This window comes from Thunnus thynnus, chromosome 3, assembly GCF_963924715.1.
Source record: "Thunnus thynnus chromosome 3, fThuThy2.1, whole genome shotgun sequence".
NCBI lineage: Eukaryota > Metazoa > Chordata > Actinopteri > Scombriformes > Scombridae > Thunnus > Thunnus thynnus.
The window spans coordinates 20979439-21005438 of record NC_089519.1 but is presented as its reverse complement, the minus strand read 5'-3'; the positions used below and the strand labels follow the sequence as shown (position 1 = coordinate 21005438).

Below are 26000 nucleotides of genomic sequence, written 5' to 3'. Positions count from 1 at the left end.
GCTTTATGGAGGAAGGAAGTAGAGGATAATCACAATGAACCTAAGGGCTATAAGCTCCAACTGTAACTACTATGGATCTCCGAATCCTGTTTACCAATGACCTCGATCTCTTTCTGCTACCTCCACAGCTCGCCCATGCCTTATTGCCATCAGGACAACATAGGCAGTGGCTAATTACTGTACAGCAACAAACAAACCAATACTTCTCTATCTCCCTGGTCATGTCCCATTACTTCAGCTTAGTCCCCCTATTCATATTTTTCTTGACAGGTGCATCTGTCCATGGAGAATGAGGCAGTGTAATAGGCAGGCAGAGGATGTCGTAATTAAGAGGTGTACCTCTGGGCTAACACGTGGCTCAGCCAAGGTGAAAATGACAGTGGGAGTGGAGTTTTATTGAACACAATGGGGTTCTTGTCAATAACACTGTCACTTGGCATTGTGTTCGATGCTGTTATTAATGCTTGGGGTTCGTGAGCATCTGTACACATTTGTGCATCTGTGCAAGTTTACGTTTGACCTTCTCCGGCAAGTATCAATGGGTGCGATGATCAGCATATACTCTTTCCACTCTGCCAGTTTCTCACAGGTAACTAAGGAATGCGTTGAGCACCCACATGTTCAAGCGCTGAATCAATGTGAGTCAAGGAGAGAGAAAAATCGGGGAAGGAAAGACAATGCAGACAGAGAAAGTGGAAGACTGTGTGTGTCTGCGCGTGTGTGTGTGTGTGTGTGTGTGCAAGAGAGGAAAAGAAAAGCGGGAGAGAAATAAGAGAGAGCCTGAAACGAGACAGCAGGGATAGGAGTGCACAGATTGATATAGCAATTACCAAGAAAGCTATCCCTCAGTTAGGAATACATCTACATACATTAGAGCCGGGTTGCTCCCCAGCCACTGTTTCTCTGAGGTTGGCACAGCGGCGTCTCATACACAAACGAAGCACGCGAAAAGGTCATCGCTGGGCAGTCACGGTGCATTCACCAACAATGAAGACCCCATCTATCGTGTATGTTGCTCATACTAACAGAGGAAGAAATCTATCTCATTGGCAAAGGAATAAAGAAAATAAACTCCCAAAAACAAAAGCAGAAGTCTCTCTCTGTATATACTGGTAAATTGGACAAAAAAGAGTGAAGGATGGACAGAAAGAGAAAGATAAGTCTCTCCTTACTTGTCTGATGTCAATGACATTTTATTGCAAATCCCATATTATCTGTAAATCAAGGAGTGTCTCAATGCGTCATCCTATACACATAAATGTAGCCAATTACCTGTCAATGCACAGATGGACGCATGCAGCATTTGGAAAGCGACTTACACTTGGAGGCGATGCTTGCCACAGTGAGATTCAAAGGACTGGCTGTCATGCACACTTTCCCTGAGCTAGCAAGTAAATCCGGTTATAGTTAGCCCATAATGTATGCAGAGTGAGGACCAGCATATGCTTGTACAGTGTGGCTACAGGCCCTGCAGTATACAGGGAGAGAGTTTTGCATGAAAATACAATGCTGCAACCAAATGGGCTCAGAGTATGCATGTAAGCATGCTAGCATTTCAAACACCTCTGTTGGCTCTAGACACATCAGACGATAAGAACAAAGAGAGAAAGAGAGAGAGAGAGAGACAGAGGGGAAGGGAAACAAGGGGGAGTGAGAGAGATGTTTTGTAAATAACCCCCCAAAAAGTGAAAGAGGTAGAGGACAAGCAGATGGAAATAAAAACCATGGTAAAATGATCCTGTGCGACTTGGATCTCTGCCGCAGGCTCAAAGCAGTGCTCTGCCAGTGCATGCATGCCCGCACTGTGTGTGAATGAAATGCTCGTGCATGAGCATGTGTGTGTGTGTGTGTGTGTCTGTGACTGTGTGTGTGTGTGTGTGTGTGTGTGTGTGTGTGTGTGTGTGTGTGTGTGTGTACAGTACATATGCAGCAACTGAGCACCAGTCACAGTGTTTTTATGTCGGTAGCTGTACGTGACCAAGAGTTGCGATGACACAACAGCACTGGAATGGGAAGGGTATAGCACAGGACTAATAACTATGTTGTCTTCTTTTGCATGTGGAAGAGAAGAATGCAGTACTATCCAATGGACAATGGTTGAGGGGTCAAATTGGTAAGGCTGTATCTGGTGGCAATACTGAATTATTTTTGACAAAGCTCAGCTCAGCTAAGGCTTTACATGCATAAAAACATCTTAGCATCAGAAGATAGCTTCTAATTAATGCCACAAAACCATTAAGGTGATGCAGGCTCTTGCTCTGAGCAGAGCATGAGCCAGACTGAAAATCTCTGTTTCTAAGGACTTGCAGGAAAAAAGGATAAAAATGGAAAAGACAGAGAGAGAGGGTGGGGAATAAGAGAGGAAAAAGGACAGACAAGTGATGAACGTAATTAAACACTGCCCTCTGCTGGCCACGGTATGAACATACTGTAAGATTGTAGTCTGAAGATAATGCATTTGAACAGCTGCACCTTTGACCACCTGTTTGCATTGATCCATCCAAAGCAGATGTGACACACAAAGGACACAACGCAGGCCCAAACTTGACATACTAATGAGAAAAAAACTTCCAAATCCAAACAATGTAATAGTATATCCCTACTCAGAAAGAGGCAAATTTAATTTGCTGGTAGAAAGAGGAGAAGCAGCGCTGAGGACTAGGCAATCATTTTGATGCAATCACAATTATGTTAAAAAACACCATCCCCATCTTTTCCCCACTCCTCTTTGCTCATCTAATCGAAGGCAGCAGCTGCAGACGAATAAAAGGCATATCTTATATAACTCATACTCGAGCTGCCAGCGTTTTCCTAGCTCAGTTACATTACCTGAGTCATAGTGTATCTTGTATTTCTTCATACTCAAAAAGGTCTCTGTGTGAACTACTTACTTTGTTGCTGTTCACAAGCTGATGCCTTTATGTGACACTTCAAATAAGTGTGAGAGAGCAGGAGAGACCAACAGTGTCAAAATTTTAAAAGGCTGTATCAGGTGTTTCCTGCTTTGACTGCACAAAGATAAGGAGGCTCAAAGCAGGAGGGAGAAAGGTAGACAAAGAGGGATTTTTTTGCATATTAAAATGTGCACAGCAGTTAGTAGGGCAGAGGGAGAGAGTTGGAGTCTATCTGTTTCCTGCCTGCATATAAATGCGCACATATACTGACCAGTTCTTAGAAACATGTACATGTGATACAAACAGCTTACAAAAGGTAGATATATTACCTACCCAGTAAAAGCTCATTGTACATCTGAATATTTCTACAACAAATTCATAACTCTACTGCTCTGGCATATTTTTGTGTTCTTTAAATCTAATAGGCTTGCTACACTGTGTATGTGTGCTGTGACCTAAAAATCCATGCCTGTGTGTGCTACAGTGTGTCTTTACCCACATACCCGTAGGGCCTTGACTCCATCTGTCCTCCTCCCACTGAGCTCAGATCCCCAAATAAAGACTTCCATTCCAACATGACCGGGCTTTTCCTGCATAGCGAATTTAAAGGTAGCCATCCTCAAATTCTGTGCTGCCTTTAGCAAAACCTGGCAATAGTAAATGCATTTCAACAGCGTTGTGTTGGGGGCCCTGAAAACGTATTTTCTCAATCAGCTTCTTACTATGAACAACGGATTCCTACGTGAACACACAATTTTCTGCCAAAGTTTAGAACAGTTTTGTTCATTTCACATGAGAGATTTTTGTATACTTTTTTTTTTCTCTGTGTGCTCTCCTTACTTCTTACTGGTCTGAAGTGGGCGGGGCTCAGTTAGAAAAAGATCGTTTCACATACTGTACTTCTGAGGATCAATAAGGATTTTGCCACATGTGAATCAAAATGACAGTTGTAGGTTTTTCTTATGTTACCAGCGCTGTCAATCAAATCTGATCAAACCACAACAACACATTCTTGATGAAGCGGATTAACTGAGTTTTTGTCATATATATTTAAAATAGATTCCTAAGATTTGAAGCCAGGTTTTCACAGGCTTTAAATCAATCACTTCAAACCGTTCTTGCTACAACTATATTAATCCAGGATGGTGCAAGGTCAATGGACAATGGATCTGGATGATACACAAACAAACAACACATAACAAATTATCACTGGCCATCACAAGTATGATTCATGTTAATAACAAAAAGAGGTAAATTTGTGTGAAAAAGAGTGTAATGTCACTACTTCAACACTCAACATACATGTACTAAAAACAACAGAACCAAATATCTCTATGTTTATATACATCTCCATACCGACTTATTTTCCCAGTGGGTGGTATTTGTGTAACAGATGGGTTGGTCTGTAAAAATTCTATGTAATAATTATTGTTTAAAGGCCTTTTTTTTTAAAGTGCCACCGTCATTATCTTTGTCATACTGTAAGTAGTATAATGCTCTCTGTAGGTATTGTAGGCAGATGGGGTAAAACATCTGCTTAGGATATTTATTTCTTTTTTCCTACTTAAAAAGGTCAATCGACATTCAGCAGATCAGAGTTGAAGTACCCCCTCATGAAAAACCCAAATCTTGATTTTCACCCTTTGAAACTACTGTCATTTTCTACAAAAAAACATAACCTTAACTTTTAAATTATGTGAGATATTAAATATTAACAGATACATTTTTCAAAGCAAACAATTCCCAACATGTTCAAAGCCTTCTGAAAATAAAACCCTTCCAATATATTTGATGAGGATCTTTTAAAGGTAAAAGGTGGAGAAGGGCTGAAGACCAAGATAGAGATATACCAAACAACGCTGGAATTGAGTGAATTTCAACTGATGCTGACCTCCCTTTTCTCTCTTAATAATCTTGTACCTCAGTGTCCTACGTTGACTCATTCCAAACTAATTCTGTGTGTCAGTAAAAAGAAGTATAGATGAGGTCATTCCCTCTTCCTTGCCTTATTCATAAGCTGCCCTTTCACTCCAGCTATAGACCTGCATCTGTGCACAGCATTTAAAAATCTTGTCTAACCTTTGTGTCATGGACAGTACATGTTCAGGAGCAGTTGAGGTAATGTGTTCAACATTGTTGCCAGTTTCATTTTAGTGGCATATGATCCAGAATCAACACTGAGAAACATACAGAATCCGCAGGATGTTTTTCCCTCTAATTAAAGAATCCAAATAGCACGCAATCTATATTTCTCACTGATTTGTCTGTGTTGTTGTGCTGCTTTTACAGATGATTGCACATTCTCGGCGTAGAGATAGAGGAGATGAAAGGTACTCTGTGTACTCCAGTCTACCCAAAAAGGAATACTTGTTTACAGTGTGATTAGGATTACTGATTCCCAAGTAAGTGCGAGACTGATATGAATTAAACATAAGAAAAAATTGTGCTTGTTTAGTCACCCAGCAATGCGGCTGAGTGACTAAATGTCCTGTAATATCTGAGTGAAAGGGGCTGGTGACAGAACCGAGAACAAAAGAGGAGTCAAAACCAATACTCAGGGCAAAATGATGACATCTGTCTGGTAGAGATAACAAGTTGTACATCCACTCATGTCCAGTACCATCATTACAGCTTTTTAACTAAAACAAAACATACAAAATACTGAAAAGTGCTCCAGTATTAAAAGCTTTTGTTCCTGGATAGGCTGTGTCTAACTGCGTCAGTGCAGCAGTCAGGTCTGCCATCCACGCATCCAACCATTGCAGAGGAGTCAAAGGATGAGAAACAGATCAAAGCTGACTTAGGACAGGGAGCAGTACTCCAAAACAGATAAAGGCAATCATCCAACTCTGCAGCATCCAGAGGAACTCCATTACCGAAAACAAAGCAAGCGTGCTTGTGAGTGCTCATGGGTTTGTGTGGAAGGAAAGAGAAACAGAGAGAAGAGAGACGGTTTGAGATTATTTGGAAAAAAAAGTGTACAACTGCCCCCCTTGTATCACTGTATTACAATGACATACACACGCCATATTAGAGAAATATTGGGGGTATGTGCGTGACTGTTTGATGCCAGAAACAAATAAAGATACATGTGCACACACACACACACAAAATCCTGCTAGTGCCATGCATCCTAGTTTACTGTAGTATATCAGGTCATTACTATTCTGAGAGGATCTGACCATAGTCTGTGTCTGTGGTAAGTTAGGAATTAAACATGCACCAGCTTCAGGCAAGCACAGAGGGCCAAGCAAAGGGCAATTTGTCTCATTTAACTGTCTGTCGTCCTGTCTGCAGAATGGAATCAAATTATGCAGGTCTTTTGCTTTTCTAAAAGCCGTGCTGTTTTACATAAAAACAGTCGATGTGATTACTATAGGCCATGGCCTCATGCAAAAAAAAAAAAAACAGGACAGCAGGTTCAGAAGGAACTAGAATTTAGTTCTTCTCAAAGCGTCTAGCCCCTTAGCTCTAAATATGTTTCAGTTTTATCTTTTATTCCTCTAATATGTTAGAGTCCATGTTTCATCCTAGAGGTCCAACATCTCTCCTCACAGTCAAATAGAGTCTACTTCCAATTTCCAACCATGACCACAAGGGGTCACTTATATAGTGTAAACTAGTAACATCAAGAACACTCTAAAACATTTTAATAAATTGCGTTCATCTTACACTAAAAAAAACAGGACAGTAAGGTTTGTAAATACATACTGCACAAAACAAGGCAGGGAAGAATAATTCCCCCATCCAAACCAATGTACATTTGTTAGAATGGTTTTATATAATGACAGTATACCCAATTTTTTACTGGAGTGACCATGAAATCTACAAAGGTCACAAAAGAGTGCAGCATGAGGGGCACTAATGTGTAAAATACACATTTGATTCTATACTTCTTCAATGAACTTCAGTCAAAAATTTAGTTTTCTTTTTACATACAGGAGTACAGACAATATTCAGTTAAAACAATTGGAAATTATGGTTTGTTTATAAAGAATGGATGAATAAATGACTCTATTCTTAAAATGTTCAGAGTGTACTGATTATATCACATATACAGTATGTATATGTATATCACAGCAAATATGCCTTCACACTTATGAAACAAAAGAAACCCCTCTTTCCTTACAATTAGAAAATCCAGTGTGGCTGATCTCCTGTCATTTTCAGATTAAGTACCAAAACAACTTCTTTGTCATTGTACTTGAAAATTTGCAAATCTTCTTTTAGTTCATGAAACAGGTCTATTGTGTCCAGTGGGAGTTCTGTCAACCAGAATTAGCCTATGAAAACACTGAATCAAAAGATTCATGGTTTATTCATCAAATCTGATTTTCACTACAAAAATCTAAATTATATTGGATCTAAAAATGTGTGTGTCTCATATTTAGTTTTCAAATAGGTTTGCTATAGTGTTAATACATAAACAAAAACAAAAACAGAATATTCTTTTGAGTATATTCTCTTGATTCTGCATCATTATGGAGGTGGCAATAAAAACTATCTTGCTCCTCAAAAATATTAAATATAAGGAGATCTATAAAGGAGCAAAATTGCAAAATAGAATCAAGACTATTACTGTTACAGCACTGGGTAAGGTACTATATAGCTATGTTCAGGTAAGCAGACTGTGTGACTTCCATCAATCTTCAATAACAAGGGCTGGGGTTGTAACAAATAGCCAGATTCTGTAGACGGATCCAGATTAGATGAGCAGGGAAAGATAAAATGATTGATCCCTGTGAGGAAATTAGGTAGTTGCAGTGTGTAGAAAGGGTAAAAAATCAGACTGCTTCTGCTGCCAAGGCTAGACTAGTGAAGACAGGGCACTACTAAATATACTACTAAACTAAATATCACTACATGCAACTAGGGCACACTGAGTATGCTTTCTAATGATACAAAGCCTCTTTCACACATAAATAAATTACCTTTCAGGCACAGCTATTGATTTTCACTGTTCACACATGCAGCTACATTCAGGAACATTTCCGTCTTGCGCTTTCTCATACATGCAATAGCAATGCCCGAATAGATGGGGCAAGGGAGCGGGGGGTGGGATGGGGTGGGGTGGGTTGGGGGGTTAGGTTAGGTTGTGTGTGTAGCATGTGAGGTCGCGAGAGTGGGTGTGCAATGTGTGTACAGTTAAGGCTATTTGTCAGTGAATAAATGCTCCTTCTGCAGCTACATTTAGAGATGTTTCTGGTGGAGCGGCATGTCCGCCCGTTGAGCCCCATTAATCAGCAGGAGTGACGAGTGAATTTTAAATCCTTAATTACAAATCAGTTCAGTTCAAACCGCCTCTTTTCCATGGATCTGACACCCCTTTGTTCTCCATATGCCTGCTAACCAAAACTTTGCTCTGCGCTCCATAAGAGTTGTTAACATTATGGATATGATTTGGATTGTGATATTAAAGATAAGATGATGTCAAACAGAACATGACGCTGTGATATTTTCACACCAAGCACAAACACACAGACTTATAAAAGCGAGCTGTTGCTTGAATAGAGGAGACATTGCTATTTCTTGTGTTGTGTTTAAATATTTTAAATGAAATATTCACACTGTTTTATAAATGTTTATTCACATAACTAACTGTATTGCTTTCATGAAGCCATATCGATTATTTAAAGCTCCGTCAGATTGAAGATTTTGAATAATCAGCTTAAGTGTGCCTCAGCATCTGACGGAGCTTTGAATAATCGATATGGCTTTGTGAAAGCAATACAGTTAAAGTTACATGAATAAACATTTACAAAAGAGTGTGAACATTTTATTTAAAATATTCAAACATTCAAAAAATGGCAATGTCTCCTCTATTTAGCGGAGTCTTGTGATTGGTTCGCTCACTCCATGTGAAAACGTTTTTCTTCAGACAGACGTTACACTTAACCTTCTCTTCCCTGCAATGTTACTGCTTTCATTCACAACACAGCCATACCAGCATTTTCCCTGATATGTTACTAGGTCTTGAGGTGAGAAATTGGTGTCACAGATTTCACTGAATATTGATCCCTGTTCCCATTCACACATGACCCCATGCAGGAAATGTTCCTGAACATTTCAGGGATAGATTGTATGTGTAAAAGGGGCTCAATATTGCATTGTCATTTTATGGTTGTAGATTTTAAGTTAATGTCATGTTTTCTGGGTTGTAGTGATTAAAGCATGCATACAATGAACAGCTAACAGTTAGCAAATCTACTGTATGAAAAATGTTCAGTGCAGTTAATAAAAAACTGTAAATTGCATTCATTGGCAATAAAGTGAGTTATTTGCTGCTTCTGTTTAGTGGATGCTTTACTTTATGTCTGAAAAATATGTCTAAAAATAAATACCACGTGATGTTATTAGGAAAAAGTAGACTGCTATGTGTACTGCGTGCTGCTGTAATGTTGGAAGTCTAAACTGAAAAAGTGCAGCATTCATTTAAAGTTGCTCTGCAAGGGTCAACTAAATGTCTAAAATCTAAATTCAGATTATGTCTTGGCCTCATCAGTCATGATGCAAGCTCAAGAGTAAATTATGCATTACAATATTTGATACATGAATCAAAGTTCCACTTTTAGCCTGACACAGTGGTTCTAAAACCAGCTCCTTAAGGCCTAGTGAACTGCTGGTTTTCTATCCTGCCAGCTTTTTAATTGCATTCACAAGATGTCTCAATGAGGATGGATGTATTGAAAAAAAAAGAAGGGCTCAGCATCCTGATTCAACATCCAGAGCCACCTCAATGACCTGATCTGCAGACATGATCGCCTGAACTGCAAAAAGCTGAGTGCTTTACATGCCAAGAGTTCACTGTCAACGTATAACCACTAGATGGCAGCAGAGAATCATTGTACTGGAAAGTCAGTTTTGAGTCTCACTATGTTCAGTTTGTTGTGTCATTAATTTATCAGATTTAAATGAAGGGAAGGCAACTATCAAAGTTTCGGACTACCGCATGTTAGTGTGGTAATTTTTTGTTGTGTTGTTCAAAACTGTACTAATGATATAGCACTTGAAATTGGTCTCAGTCTTAAAACTGGAAAGATCAAATCTCATCAATCTTAATATGGCTTGCACTGTGACTGCCACATTATGGTATTGACACTACAAATAGCGTAAGAATTTCTCATACGCCAGTGATATTGACGTGAGTAACTGTCAGGTACATGAGTTATTTAGATACACATGCAATATCCATTAACATGCAGAGTTTAGATATATTATGGTTGATGAAATGTTTTCATGTTTTTAATCTATTTTTTATTCGAAAAATACCACTTAAAACACCAAATAATAGTAAGTACATACATGCAGAGACAGAGTAATATGCTGTAATACATGAAATAGGTATTGTGACACTGAATATTAATGTTTCCGACAGAAAGACTGGAAGCCTTCACAAAGTAGATGAGATAAGAAGTTCCTCTGATGTAACATGCTGTGTCTCTAATAATGTGTAATGAACACATCCTTGTAGATGTTTGAAATGTTTACATGCACACAATAGATGCACTGTGAAAAATAAGATGAGAGTGACAGATTGAATGAGATTTTTGGAAGCAGATTTCCACAAACAACCTCAACATATGTGCGTCTCTTTGTTAGCAGCGTCAGTATAGTCAGAAAAGGATATGACAGAATGAGAGCTATTCATCTTAGATATCAGGCTGGGAAATATCAGACCGTATTGATGCACCTACTGTACACCAAACTGTACTGTTCTCACTGTTATGTAAAAGTACATGGCGCTGTAATGCATTCATGCAGCACATGTGCCACTCATGAAATAGTGTGGAAAAAAAACAGTTACAGTCATAAAATAAAGATCTAGGTAAGTTCATTAGCGTAGGTCATTAATGTGCTATTAAAGTTGGGACATTCAAGAGTCATTCAAAGGCCGATATAACAATAGTTTTTAGCAGGAAAAAGCTGATAGCTGATTAATTATAAATACCTAAATAAATAGATCTGGATCATTGAATATCAAACTCAAAGTAATTAATAAATACATTTGGAACTGAGCATCAAACTAACAGTAAAATATCTAGTATGTAAAATAACTCAGTGTTTGGGGGCTATTTTTATTTTTTGAGGTATTTTTTTCCTTCAAAGTCAGTAATTCCAGTTGAGAAGCCTGATATGATAATGGAGGTAACAGAGCTTGTCTGCATTCTCTCCAGAAAGGCGGCTCCTTTGCTTGTATTTAATGCAGTATTAATGTCTGTGGATGTGTTGTACAGCTTCCGCCACCAGGTTGTGCCTTTGAGTAAGGTGAGAAAGTTTTGAAGCAGAAGTAGTAGAAGACAAACTTCCTCTGCTGTTGATGCTGTACGTTGCAGTAGTTTGCATAAAGCTAGAGGGTTTTAACAGCAGAGAATATAAATATTCTGGCAGACTGTAAGCAACATATACTGCTTCATTGTGGCTGCGTAAATAAAGAAACTGCAAGTTATACCACAGCCCAGCATCAGCCTGAGTCTCTGGCTACAACATATTTTGGCCATATTTAGCCAAACTCTAACGACCGTGCTTGCTAGAAAATAGAGACAGCATGCCTTTGGCAGAGCAGCAGCAGATGTACACCCCTGCATGACCGGTGGAAGCTGCGCAGCCATCAGCCACTATTGGACCCAAGTTCTGCTGATATCGATAGTTTGTAAAACGTCCTATCAGCGACCTCTAATACACTCAGTTGCTCAGTTTTTTATTGGGTACACCTAGATAAAACTAATTCAGGCTAATGCAACAGCCCTGCAATAAATCCTACCTTCAACAAGGTTATAATGTTCAGTTTTTGTTGAATTCGGTTTACAGAGGTGTTGATTTAACTGATTAGTCGAAAAGCTGAACATAGTACCTTGTATACGTCGATGATAGTGTTGCAGGGCTGTTGTAATGGATTAGTTTTCATATGTAAGCAGAGTGTTGTGCAGAGCGCGTATTTGAAAGAAGAACAATATGATAATGGGTGACTCACATCAAATTCATTGAGGGCAGCAGCCAGTTCTCCAATGCCAGCATGACCATGCTTCTCATCAGTGGGTGAGGTGGCCTGAGCAGCACTGGAAATGCCTCCAATGGCCTCCTGCACCTGCTTGAACACGTAGTCTCGGTTAGCACGTGTCGCTGCCACATCTGGGTGGCGCAGGAAGGCCTGTGAGGCCGTGTACAGCATGGTGGCGTTTTTCTTAAGGGCCCCACGTGCAGCTGCCATTTCATCTCGACACTGAGGGTCTTTCAGTTCCTGTGAAGGTGACAAAAGGTTCTTAAGTGAGCACTATATAACCACTTGTAAAGAAAAAGCAGTGCATACTTAGGAATGAAGAAACTATTGTAATAAATGCAAAGGCAATACAGTGAATTTCTCACAATGTTGGAGTATTGCTTTAAGAGCATGTATTTCACAAAGATGTGGAGAATTCTGATGGCATCATCAGAAGAACAGAGCACAAACTAAACCCCAGTTCAAGAAATTTCTGGAAAACATAAGTTCATGTCCCCTCTGATCAATTGCAATTGTTCCAGCCGCACAACAGTAGGGCAGTGTCAGCATATCAGCAACCCTGGAGCTGAACGGCATTCGGTGTTTTACTCTGGGACAGTTCAGCAGGGTGGAAGCTTGCCAAGATAACAATTGTAGGAAAAGTCCTCCAAAAGCTTTCTGTCACACTCGGGGGCCATATTAGAAACAAATGTTCAAACACTTTCATGTCTTATCCTCCTGGGTCAAATAAGCGCTTTTGCTGATTTATTATTTTAAAGTCATTTCAAGTGCCACTGAAAAACAGGAATTTCTAGCATGCACTACTTTCTGTGAAATAAATTGTTACCTGTTATTAACAACTACTTAAAAATTCCATAAACATACAAGTAATCCCCAACTGTCTCACTCATTTTGTCTTGATAAATAAGGTCTGCTTTAAATGTGTTAGAATTGTCAATGCAATGTTTATTGAGTCCAACAACTATTGAAAATATTTCCATTTCCTGCTCAAATAACCAAATTTCCCCTACAGGAAAAAGTTTCATTTGTTTAACCTTCTTTAATCATTATCTCATGACTGTCCATAATGGCAGTGTGCATGTGTCTCTATGAAAGCAAGCCTAAAAGAGACAATGCCATTAATAAACAGCAGCTGCTATGTACTGACACTCCCCCCCCCCCCCCCCCCCCACACACACACACACACCGAGAGCCTCTCATAGTAGAGCTGCTAGCTCAGCTACAACAAAGGTACCACCCAGAAACTTTTACAAAGGGCCATGAATGTGCTTCTAGTGACTGTCAAAAGTTCCAGCGGACTCTGTGTTGCCAGTGTGGACACAGAGAGTCTGACAGCAGCTGCTCATGGCTGGTCATTTTGCTTGCATTTCTTCGTTGTCACCTAAAATTGCCATCAATCTGTTCAGCACCTCCACAAGGATGCAGAGGGTAGTGGTGCTCTGGTAGTGGTAAGCCAAAGTAGCTGAATCAATTCTGAGCTGTCCTATGTTTAAAAGAAAAAGTACCGATACTTGGTGCCAGTGTATCAATAATGTATTGCGAGTGGAAATGTTGCGATATGTTGCAATAGATTTTTTTTCCCCCATCCAGTTACCTGCTGTCTCCGGGCTGCCACATAATTAAGCTTCACCATCTCCTTCCCAAACTCCTTGAAGCGGTTGGCCAGGTCCTGCTCATTGGTCGCATTCTTCACTCCCTCCAGGGCCTCCTCCACCTGTCACACACACACACACACACAGAAATACATACTGGACGTGCCAAAAACTGAGTTGATGTGCTGAAAAATAGCCTACAAAGCCTTGAGCTATATATTTTAATGAAGTAATAAACCTAAAGCCATAAATGTTACAACATACTCTAAAATAAAATAAAAACAAAAAACTTGTATTTGGTCGAATGAATAAAAAATGATATTCCAACGGTGTATAATTACAACCAGGTTTAAAAAAAAACAATAACCATTAAGTTGTGCAGTTTTGATGGGTCTCATTTCAGCAATCTTCATCCATTTTGTGGGTACATTCTGATTCTAAACTCCTCTCTATCCCTAATGAAAGTGTTGCACAAGATGTAATGGAAAAGAGAGAAGAGAGAGAGAGATAACTTTTAAGTGGCCTTTGATGGCGAGGCTTATGCTGGCTTGAGTTAAGCTCCTCTGTGGGCCTCAAGAATGAAGCTAGAAAAAAGGACTATGAGTAGAGAGAGAGGGGGACAAAGTGAGTGAATGAAGTGGCATGCAGGCGTGAGTTTGTATCAGTTTCTACCAATTGCAAATTTTAGCGATCTGTAGTGTGCTGTGTGTAGAATTTAGTGGCATCTAGTGGAACTGACTTAGCAGAAATGGAATATAATATTCATAAGTATGTTTTAATTAGTGTATAATCACCTGAAAATAAGACTTGTTGTGTTTTCGTTACCTTAGAATGAGCCCTTTATATCTACATAGGGAGCAGGTCCTTTTCCACAGAGGCTCCCATGTTGCATTGCCATGTTTCTACAGTAGCCCAGAATGGACAAACCAATCACTGGCTCTAGAGAGGGCCTTTTGCGTTTTGAGTGGTATTCATTTGGTGGCAATCTCCAACCTCACTGTCACTACACACTGGTCCTTTAATTTCTCTTTCCAAACACTAAGCTACTTTCAAAATATGGGACAAAGAAACCTAAGTTCTTCAAATGACTCTGCAGTGAGTGAGAGGAATGGGTATGTGCACTTAATCACACCACACAATGGTACCATGATACCGTACAGTACATCAGATGTGTGTTCCCAGGATGCTCCTCCATCTCATTTATATGCTAATGTGAACAGAGGTTGTGATAAAAGCATAAATTGCTGCTGTAGACTACACAACACCAGGAAGTCCTTTCTTCAACATCCTTAAGTATACTGTGCGTGAAAGTCTAATTAATGCACTTGATTGTGTCACTGTGCAAAAACATCAAGACTTGTGGGGAGTCAGCCATTTAAAGACATGTTAGATATACTAACATATGTATTAATGTAGTGAAGTTCCAGCTCACAATTCTGATTGGAACTGTAACTCAAAATAAACAAAACCTGTGACATCGTAACTCTTAATCTAATATCAATCAACAACCACATTGTTGACATACTTTTTGTCTTAAAATAAGATTATGATCACACTTACAATTTTAAGGTGGGCCAGCAGCCTCATGACATCAGCCATGTCAGCGAGGATGAGCAGGCGGGTGACAGCAGACAGCAGGGCGCGGGCGGCCCTCACCATGGTGCCACGTTTCACGGAGGAGCACGGGTCATCAGCAAACTCTGAGGAGGCAATACGCATTGTCTCTCCTGCAAGAAGTAATGAAGAAAACCATAAGTGGAAAAAGTGACATGACTATGTTTACCTCAGAGTACACAATATATTATTATGTGTGTGTATGTGTATGCATTTTTATATACATAGTTTATCATCTGTAAAGTGAGCTTATGCAGTGGTATTAATACGTTGAGATGATGGCCCACTACTAACTTCCATCATCTAGTGCATAGCTTATAGAACCATGTTTGTTAGGAAATAGATGATTCAGAATTTGGCTTCAAAGAAGTCCCAGTTTGTTCAAACCCACACAGTCCAAGGGATTTAAGAGATCAGTGGGCTTGTAAACCTACATAAAGTGCTGCAAAGTGGCTTAGTTATTACCTCCCAACCATTTCACCTTTGTTCAAGTAACATTTTAATTCTGCATTGTCTCTGAGCAAAACTCATCCGCAACAGCTCCGACCCAAGACTCAAAATAACTGAGCAAACACAGCTGTTTGTTGTATGGTGATGTTAGTTATATGAGGCCTTAAAACTTGCAAAAATGTAATCATGTATAGAAAGCTTTTGCCATTTTTTAAAATTATTGTAATCAATATTACACAGCACACTCAATTACACTCGATAACTATCACTATATAGCATGCCACAAATACCATGATAGCATGCTAATGTTAAGCAGGTATAATGTTTACCATGTTCACCATTGTCTTTAAGTATGTGAGCATGCTAACATTTATTAATTAGCACAAAATACAAAGTAAAGCTGATGGGGATGTCATGGGTTTTGCAGGTATTTTCTCATCAATAAAAGTCAGACAAAGTTAGACAGGCAGGCAGACAGACCGACCGAACGTTAATGCCCTCCGTTAAGTCATGCCGTTAGCATGGCTAAAATACAAACTTAAGCCCAAAAGCTCATGAACACACATACACATACACACAAACACACACACACACACACACACACACACACAGTATTGCTTGTGGTGCCATTACTCTGTCTGGCTCAGTGATGAGCTTGTGAAGTGTGACAGTACAAAGGGCCTGATTACTGAACCTCTCTGTGGTCTGAAATCAGCATGTATAATTTAATCATGACAAAGTCTGACATGATGAGGTCACAGTGACATGATGCGGTGATGACAGATTTAAGGGTTTTCTACAATTCACAACAACCTCTACCTGCTCCTAAAGGTTTTGTATAAATGATATGTTCTTTAAGAATCTGCTAAATATGGTCAATATAGCATATTTTGGTGCTCATAATTCTAATGTTAATAATATAAAACTGTTTTCCTAGATGACCTGACATGTTATTATATCCAACCCAGCAAAAAAGTGGAGTTTAAAGAGACAATGAACAGAGAGCCCCATCATCAGCCCACTTCTGTGTTGAAGAGCTTTAGAGCATGCCCATCTTTTCATAATGGCAATAAAAGGTTAGGGGATGTGGAATGTTAACTTTCATCTCCTTTTCAAGTATTGGTCTTTGCTCAACTCATTTTTTTTTTCATGGAAAAGACAAGGACTGAGTATGATTTGTTTCCTTTTTACGAGGGCAGAACTTAAGCATCAAAAGCATGAGAAAGGTCAGTGTAATCATTAATGAGTACAAACGCAAACACTGATGCAAAAATGAACTACACCAGAACAAAAACACACCCTGAAGAGATAGAAGTTGTTTCACAAATTTTGTTAGTTTTCCTTTAGTATTGACTCACATGCCTAACAAGTAGAAGGATTGAGCTTATCGTTTCTGATGTCAGCTGTGGATATGACCTGTATGGCAACAGTCTATTTCACGCCTCAAAAGAGCTATGTGCGAACACAGTCAAGTCAGTGTTCAACAACACCAGTGGCCAAGTGGAGCTGACAGTGCAGGATGAGGTATACTGGTACAACACAACATATGCTGAGCTCCATTTGCTCTTTCTGCTGATGTAGTTATTGAACAGGGAATCCAATTCCATTCTGGGGACAAACATTTGATTCATATAAAGCCTCATTGACTTGCACTCAGTACAGAAAAGGAACTTTAGTGCACTACAAACAACTGTGCCATTGCCTCATCTGAGCGAGCGCTGCCAAAAAGACTGAGCACAATTTGTTGACGTGAAGGGTTTCTTCCATGCTGAGGTTTTATTATTAACAGATGTCTGAAATGTCTAAATTATTGCTAATGAGAATGGGCATCTACACTGTCTAAAAATTCTGCAAGGTTCCCCACCATCACAGACAGTCAAAGCTTTAACAATGCCTGACTTTAGAGTAAACAACTCCAGAATTAGGCTCAATACATTCCTAAGGCAGCATGTGCCAAGTAAAGCCCATAAATAATGGATAATATTGTGATGTCTTATATGTAATGAATTTATTTTGACACTCTTAACTCTGCATCTTTCTACAGTTGTGTAGATATTTGACTTGCTCTGATATGCAGAGCACTTGTACTTTCCCCAAACGTTACAATATTTAAATCAATTACTGTTCTGCTAATCATTTCAGCTGAACAGAGAGTTAAATCTGTATTTGCTTGTTGTTCATTATGTCCCAAAAACACGTTGATACAGTAAATTCACTAAAAACAGTAGACAGGAAACTATACTGAAGCTGTAGATTACCTCAACATGAGGCATTAATAGCATTTTACATGATGTGTAAAGCATACATTTGTTATTACTTCTGCTATGTGTTAATTTTGTTTTATGATTTTGATAAGTCTATGATACCATTTTACTATGATATTTTCCTGCTGAATTATTGTACCTACCTCAAAACTATGAACACTCTCACTACTGCAATCTAGTCCCAACACTGTTACAAAGCCTCAAAAGTTACCATAGAACCTCTGAAGCTTTCAGTTGCTGGGCTGTTTTAATGAATTTCATTATACTGTACATGCGTCCATGCACCTTACAGCAGTGGGATCCAGGGACCCCCAGGGGTCCTTGAGGGGGTTCCAGGGATCCCCAGCAAAAAGGGGAATAATTTATTTTCACTATAATTCCATCTATAAGTAACACAGTGACAGAATGTATGACTATTTTGGTCATGGGTTTCATACACTTTCTGTAATTAAACATCTAAAAGTAAAAATCTTATCAGATGGGGGTCTATGGTCTAATTTGTGTCAGTTTAGGGGTCTTTGATGTGAAAAGGTTTGAGAACCACCGTCTTACAGTCCTGCCTTCAATGTGTGACTGTTCTGTAATATCAGTATTAAACTGAAAAAAATAGAAAAAAATAGAGAATGTTGCAACTGTTGTGAGATTGATAGCAAGGTATCAGTGTTGCAGATGTGGTCTGTTTTATTCCGAAAATGTAGTCTGTGACTTTAATTTTGTTTGGCCCATTTAGGGTTATTTTTTAATGTAGTCTATGCTGCCATTTAAGTAAATAAAAATGCTTTAAGTAGATGTAAAGTCTCAGATTGGAGTTTTTTACTTCAAAATTGGATTTGAATAGGATTCTTGAAAAACACTAAAAATAAACAAATATTCAAGTGTGTCCTTTCCAAAGTCATATGGGGGGGAAAACAGATAAATCACAATCCCTTTTGGACATGGATGCAGTAAAAGCTTCAAACAGACTGACAACATGTGGGTAACCATTTACTGATGATGAATGATCAGACATTGTCCTTTGGGGGAGAAAAACAATAACAATATTGCTGGAGGCAAGAAGGAAGCACTAAATGTCTGTCTGGTGGCAAAAAACAGACCGTTATCTGACCAATATCAAAGCAACATTCTTACAACAACTGTTAAAACACAAGTGCTGTGTCTCCATGAGAACAAGCTCACCTTGCTTACGAACATCCTCCACAGCAGCAATGAGCTCCTCCTTGAGATCCTGGCTGTCTTTGGCAATTTGCTCACCCTTCTCCAGAAAGTTCTGGGTAGCCTGCTCAACAGACACTGCCAGGACGTGGGCCTTCTTGGAGCGCCCCTTCTTCTTACTGGATGGCCCTTTGTTGCTGGTGTTTACCAGGGTAGTCACCTATGAAAAAAGGAGAGGGCATTACAGTTGGTTGAGTGAAATATGGTATGTACAAAGGATGCACAGAGGTCACAGATTGCCGAACTGGTAACAGTGTCATTGTAGGTGAGGAGGTTTGGGAAGAGACTACCACTTCAACTGAAAACTCAACTGAACAGTAATAAAATTACATAAAAAATCATTTTCATCATAGTTTTCAGTTTTTCAAGCTTTCAGTGCAGAATTATGTTGTCAAAATCGAAATAAAAGGTAAAAAATAGTTGGACACACATAGAACATTTTACAGATGTTTACAGAAGATAAAAATTGCTCCAAACTGTTGCACGGTTTGTGAATGTCGATATGTGACAGTAAATAAATGAAGCATTATTAATAAAGTAATAAATATGATAATTTTTAAAATACTCATACTTTTACTTTTACTCAAACTTTTTCTAATATAAAATTTTCTGAAAACATTTACTTTTACAACATTTACATATACAATACATACCCTCATAATGGTGGGAGTACATTTTATCATGGTTTTGGAATGTATAGTGACACTACTTCAGAGAAAAGCTTTAAACTACAGCGTGACAAGATGACAAATAATCATGTCTTTAGCTACATTATGAGCTTCCACAACTGTAATGAGGAAATTCATTCTAAACACTATTTCTGTATTTCTACAGAAAAATGCTAAATTGTACATAGCATCAATCAGGTACATTGCCTTGTGTTAGATGGGAACCACTGAAAATATTAATCCCTTAGTTTAAGTGGGAGTGCTATAAAGTACAGTCAGTCCATCAAGCTGTCCGTCTCATCACAAGAAAAATATAACTGAATTGAGCCTCAGGCAATCATTTCCTTGATCTCAGCTCTTTTGGATAGGCTACACTGCACAGAATCAATAGGATGATGTGTTACTGAATCCTACAAAATGAGCTCTTGATCTAATTGTATTAGTAAGAGTTCAGGACTGTTTCGCAGGAGAAATGTAATAAGATATGTTCCATTAAGAAAGCTCCTAGAACAGTCAAGAAGCTTTTGTGTATTGGACTAAAACTATTGATTTCTCCCCACAGCAGACAGTCAGTCAAGATGATGACATACTGTACAAAGGCAGAGGCCATGTTTAGTGCAAACATTATGTGTTGGTTCACGTTATTAATGCAATTTTGATGTCTAAGGGCCACAACAGAAAAAGCATCCATTTCAGACGAGCACTATGCCTGAAAGAAGTCACGAAATTACAAGGAACAGGCATCCTAACTAAAAGCTTTTAACTAATCAGCAATCACATTGTACAGTACACTCAAAAACATGAACCAGGCCTCAGGGTTGAAAAAATATCTGATAAGCACTCAGACAATAGAATCAGGACACGCAATGAACAACTGTGTTTCGTTTTTCTGCTTCAACAAACATGTTGCAGGGAAAAACTAGTTGTAAACTATCAATTTAAATTATATTGCGCTATTACAAGTGTGTCATTACCACCGAACCATAATGATCACCTCTCCTGAAAGAGAAATCTTTCAAAGTAATTAACAGAAGGCCACTTGACAAGCAATATATTAAACTTTGTCAGGACAGGATAGGACAGGCAACAAAGGAGCAAACAATCATTGCTGCCTGTCAATAATGAATTAAAGTGTGGTATTCTTTCCATGGATTGTATGTTGGTGACACCTTTTGCTGAACACAAAGACACATGTCTGTAACACATGGACAGAACAGCTCATTACACATTGCGGTCAGAGATAGCTTTAGAAGTATCAGTCTGACAGCAGCTGATCATGCACAGTGTGGTGATATGTTTGTGGAATATATAAGCTTCCACTCTGAAAAGCTACTAAGAGCAAAGTTATGTCCTGTCTTGGCTGCATTACTTAAGGGCTTCTAGACTGGAATAAGAACTTGAATGATGTATGTCCTCCTTCATGATTGAGCAAGGAATAGCAGTGCTGATATGTGACCATGTTCACCTTTTCTGTCACAAGTATTTTTGTATAAAAAGCAATACATGATTTAATAACAATGTTTTTATAATCTGTATTCATAGCTGCCTTGATCAAACTAACTTTGATACATCTGTTTACCATCAACTTATGTGCTCAACCTCACCTTACACAGCTGCGAGAGTAATCATTATGATGTGCAATGGTGTGTTTATATAAATCTAAGACTGAATCAACAATTTATCATTATATTTACACATGAAAGCACACACAGACCTGTGCACTCTAACTCCCTTTTCATACACAAACACATAAGCACTCATGCCGGCTTTACAGCATTACAGCATAGATCCACCACCACCAACAGACAAACAAACAAACAAACAAGTGCAATTAATCACACACACACAGTCACACAGATAAACGTAGACTACCTTATTCTTTCAAGTTCTACCTCATATACCAAACTCTATATTGCTTGTGCTCATTGTTTAGAAAGTAAACTGACAGTAAGCTAACATGTCCAGCCTGATTTAAAAAGACCTATTGATGCAGACATGAGTTTGCCTTCTGCACAGAGCCTTCATTATTACCACCGCCTGTTCTATATATCTGATTAACATTGACATTTTATTATGCTTCAACCTTGTTATTAGATCTACCCGTGACTAAGAGAAATACTCATTTCTGACTAGCTGACAGATGTCTGTTAAACTCATATATCAGGACAACTCAAATGCAGGCGACTGGTCAACAGTTATACCATCGATCTAAATCAGTATGCTAGATATATTACTGTAATACTAATGCTTCACATTATATTAACTGTCACAAGAGAAGCTAATTTAAATAATGTCAAAACTAACTTATAAAAAAGAACTGCATATTTGAATGTAGCTTAACTTTTTATGTGGCTGCGTTCACACGATGCATTATTTTCATACATCAGGATATCTTGTCGGCTAACTTAACTGGTGCAATATAGATGTTTAAAAAGTGTTGCTTGTATAAGAGGAAGAAGCCCTGAAATTTGAGCATAGTTGTAAATACAACCACCTTACAAGGAGTCAGGTTTTAGCCTGGCACACTGTCATACATGTTCTGGTATATGTGTGTGGTGGGATGTTTGATGTGTTTTTATAGATTATTATGCTGTTTTTACCATGTTTCCATGAAGGTTCATTGTGAAGAAGTGGTGACTGGGAAGGCCACGGAGGGCAACCAACCTCATTCCTACAGTATGTTAATGAAAATACAATTTGTTTCACTGTGCATGCTGGCAATAACATCACATGGGAACAGTGTTTGCAGTGCACCTGGTCCTTTGGCATTACATTCTTAAACTTTTCTATATTCAAGCAGAGTAATAATTGGGGCTAATGACATCCACAAAGCGGCTGCCTTTACAATTATACAGTAGATCCACTGCCAGCTGGCAAAAGACACTGCAGATTAGAGGGAGCAATGTAAATATGTCTCTAGGAATAGGGATGAAAGACAAGTCATGAAAGCATATTACTGTTTTCAGCTGCTTGAGGTTAATGGTTCTGCTCCCTTATACCAGCTCACCAGTAACCTGATTACCTGGCATGTAACATGGTGTAACCAGTCATGAATTATAATTGTGTGTTAGTAAAAAAAAATGTTAAATATAAAAAAAAAGGTTGAAATATATGTCTTCTTTGAAAGTTCAAGTGTTAATTAAATTCTCTATTGCTCCAGAGTGTCTCAGCTTGTAGCTGTGGGGCAATTATACAGTGATAAAATTAAGTAATGTCACAAAAGTAAGACAAATTGTATGGTAAGATGACTACAAACAAAAGATGACTACAAACTTTGGATGCTGTTTGTTGTAGCCACCGTCGTCCTCAGATACTGCGTGTTTGCTTAGAGATAGAGAGATAGTGGTCAAGTGTATAGATTTCGCTTTTATCTCAGCTGAGTCCTGAAGTTAATGAGATGTTTAGATTCTAAGTAATAGCCTATATAATGCCGTTTCCGACTCTGTCACGGAACAGAAGATGGGAATATACTGAGCCTTGGGTCCACACGATGCATCTGCACTTCAAACGTTCATTTATTCATTAACACAGGGCTGGGCTGTGGAATACACACAGATAAGGCTACCGCATGAGTCATGTAGCTTTCCACTGGGACTGACTCAGTCGAAGTCAAAGCTTGTTGACGTTTTGTTCTGCAACAGTGACTTAAAAAGCTCAATGTATATTTAATTATGACCACAATAACTTCACAGCGTGCACTGAGGCTTAGTCAATTTATCTACCTTCATACAGATTTAACTGGGCTATTTTTATGAAAACATACTGCTGTCTCTGCACACAGATGCCTGAATATCCTGAGAATGAGCTTAAAGGAAATATAGAGGATAGACAAAATAATACTAACACTTCATCAAATTTGACTTTTTGAAGTTGATAGATGACCATTTGCAGACAGTTACAAATGTGGGCAATATTAGACTGCTACAGTTAAAAGAATTTGCCAGACCCCTACTGAATGTACTGCTGGCCTGCAGTATATAGTTTCAACGAGTGACTGCTGTTCCTTTTTTGTCTGTGCATTTTTTCTACATGTGACATATGCTGCCATAATTTTTGCGACTATTTCCCTTAACATATTAAATACCAACAGCATCTGAAATGTGGGCATCTAAAGTGAAACCACACGGCGTGCTGTTAGTTAGCTTTAAAAACTCACACTGACTGACAGATCTCTTTTATTCTGCCAATTGACATGGACCAACTTTGTAGCAGTGTTGAGGTCACAACCTTTATATGCGCTATTACCTCAGCTAAAACTAATGCTTTTTGAAGACAGATAAGTTGAAAGGATGAAAAAAAGACAGGCTGGAGTGTACTTCCAGAAGCAAAGACAGAACTAATTTGAAGGACCAACATAAATGGGCAGCGAAGTTTACACTGATTAGATGAAGCGTGGAAATCAGATTTCACAAACATCCCTGACAGGGACAAACACTGCAGTGAGGAAAGACAGTGCTTTTATTTCAGGCTGAATAGCATCCTTAGACACCACCGCTTTTATTATGGCTGCTGAGGCATCCAAGTTTAATCACTGTCACTTTCACAGAGTCGCAGCATATGACAAATAGCCTGACTGTTTACCTTTTGGAGCAAATTCAGTACCGACAGCCGTCAAATTCATACTCAGCCTCAGAAAACCACGGAAAGAATGCTACAACATGATGTAAGCCTACAACACTGCAAGTAATGAGTATGTATGAAAGATGATGGCAATACCACCCAGCACACAGACACACACTCACAAGCTTAGAAACACAACAAAGACACTTTAAAAACACTGAATAATGCCAAGTATATCAGTAGTGCAATATACAACTTAATGTGAGTTAAATTTGTATTTTTTTATAATTTAGACAAGCAAAATTTACTCCGAAGTTGACTTTTCTCTGGATGACCAATTTGAAAATAAAAATTGAAATGAATAAATAATATAAATATGGGATGGGACTAAGTAAAGAATGGAGGGATGGAGTTCAGGACATCTCAGTTTTAGTAGACTTGTTATTGTGCCTTTAGTAACTACAAAGCAGCAAGGTTTCAATTAGATAATGTGACATTTTTATCATAACATTATGCAACCTATATCATCTTCATAACCTCAAACATAGTGCTGTTCCCCTCTATGGTCACACATGGCCAGAGGTGAGGGAAGTACAAGATGTAACCTGCTCAGACCTAATATAACCACAAGGTGTTGTGCTCTGAAGTCTAATGTTAAATTGTGTCATAAAGGTAAGTTGTGCATGACATGACTTTAACACAAAAAAAACCTCTGAATCCCTCAATACCTGTGGCAAGTACAAAATAAGAACTGAGCACACAGACTAATCAAATGGATTCCTCGGGGAATGAGGTAGAAACAAAACTAGTTTGCAAAAAGAAATGAAGTGGGCCACAGCAATGTTTGCCTGGTGCATCCAAATGTGGCCTAATACAAAACAAAATAAATTCAGTGTCAGGCAAGGCAGCCTTGCCCTTTTCTGCCAGCTGGTAATTGGCCCTAGGCAAGCCCATTTATCGTGTGTATTAGCAGCGCTGCCTGGATTTTATGCAAGACCACACTGGGCTTATTTCCATACAGCCACAACTTATGTCATTCTCTCAGCCATTATAGCCCAGATTCTTCAGACACAACAAGCTTTACTATGCAGTCTACAGTCCTCTATAACCTGTATAGAGTTGTGTTACATATCTTAAGCTTACAACTAATGACTTTTTCTTGTAGATTTGATAGAGAATTAAATTGAATACTGTTGTTTCACCACCCAGCAATCTTGAAAGGCAAAAAGCAAAGGATAGGAGTCTTAAATGTATATCACACGCTTTATGAAGATGTAGATCTATCAGGTGACATGTGAAATGGTATGTGAAAAATGACAGGAGGCAGTGACTCGTGGAAGCACGAATGAGTGAACTGACTGGTCACTATCATTTAAGCCAATTATACAATTGGTTTTCACTAAGCGTATAAAAGTATTACCCAACAAACACAATCTTTACAACAGCCTGAAGACTAAAATGTAGAATCGTTTGACTGGACATATGTTGGTGGTTGAATGAAAAAGAGAAGGATGGGGAAATTATATGTGTGTGTGTGGTTCATCAGAACAGACGCTGCAACAGTATAAAATATTTAATTCTTTGCCAACTAAAGGAGTTTCTCGCCTGATTGTGTGCCGCCTGATGAGGAGAGAATTAAAATGTCTTTCTTGGGTGTGAAAGGAGACACACTCAACTGTTTGGCTCATTATGTTGTTACGTGCTGAACCACAGGGTTCCTCCTCACAGTCTCAGTAAATTATGCTTCT

General features: G+C 38.7%; 1 protein-coding gene across 2 annotated transcripts in view; it reads right to left on the bottom strand.

Annotated features, from left to right (window-relative positions):
* Positions 1 to 26000, bottom strand: part of ctnna2 (catenin (cadherin-associated protein), alpha 2) — a 337564-nt gene that overhangs the window by 259254 nt on the left and 52310 nt on the right. For both annotated transcript variants that reach the window (XM_067584710.1, XM_067584711.1), the window contains exons 3-6: positions 18989 to 19184; positions 15045 to 15211; positions 13487 to 13606; positions 11866 to 12132 (exon numbers count right to left, since the gene is read on the bottom strand). In XM_067584710.1, the coding sequence (XP_067440811.1) occupies positions 11866 to 12132; positions 13487 to 13606; positions 15045 to 15211; positions 18989 to 19184 (750 nt within the window). The remainder of the gene's footprint in view (positions 1 to 11865; positions 12133 to 13486; positions 13607 to 15044; positions 15212 to 18988; positions 19185 to 26000) is intronic.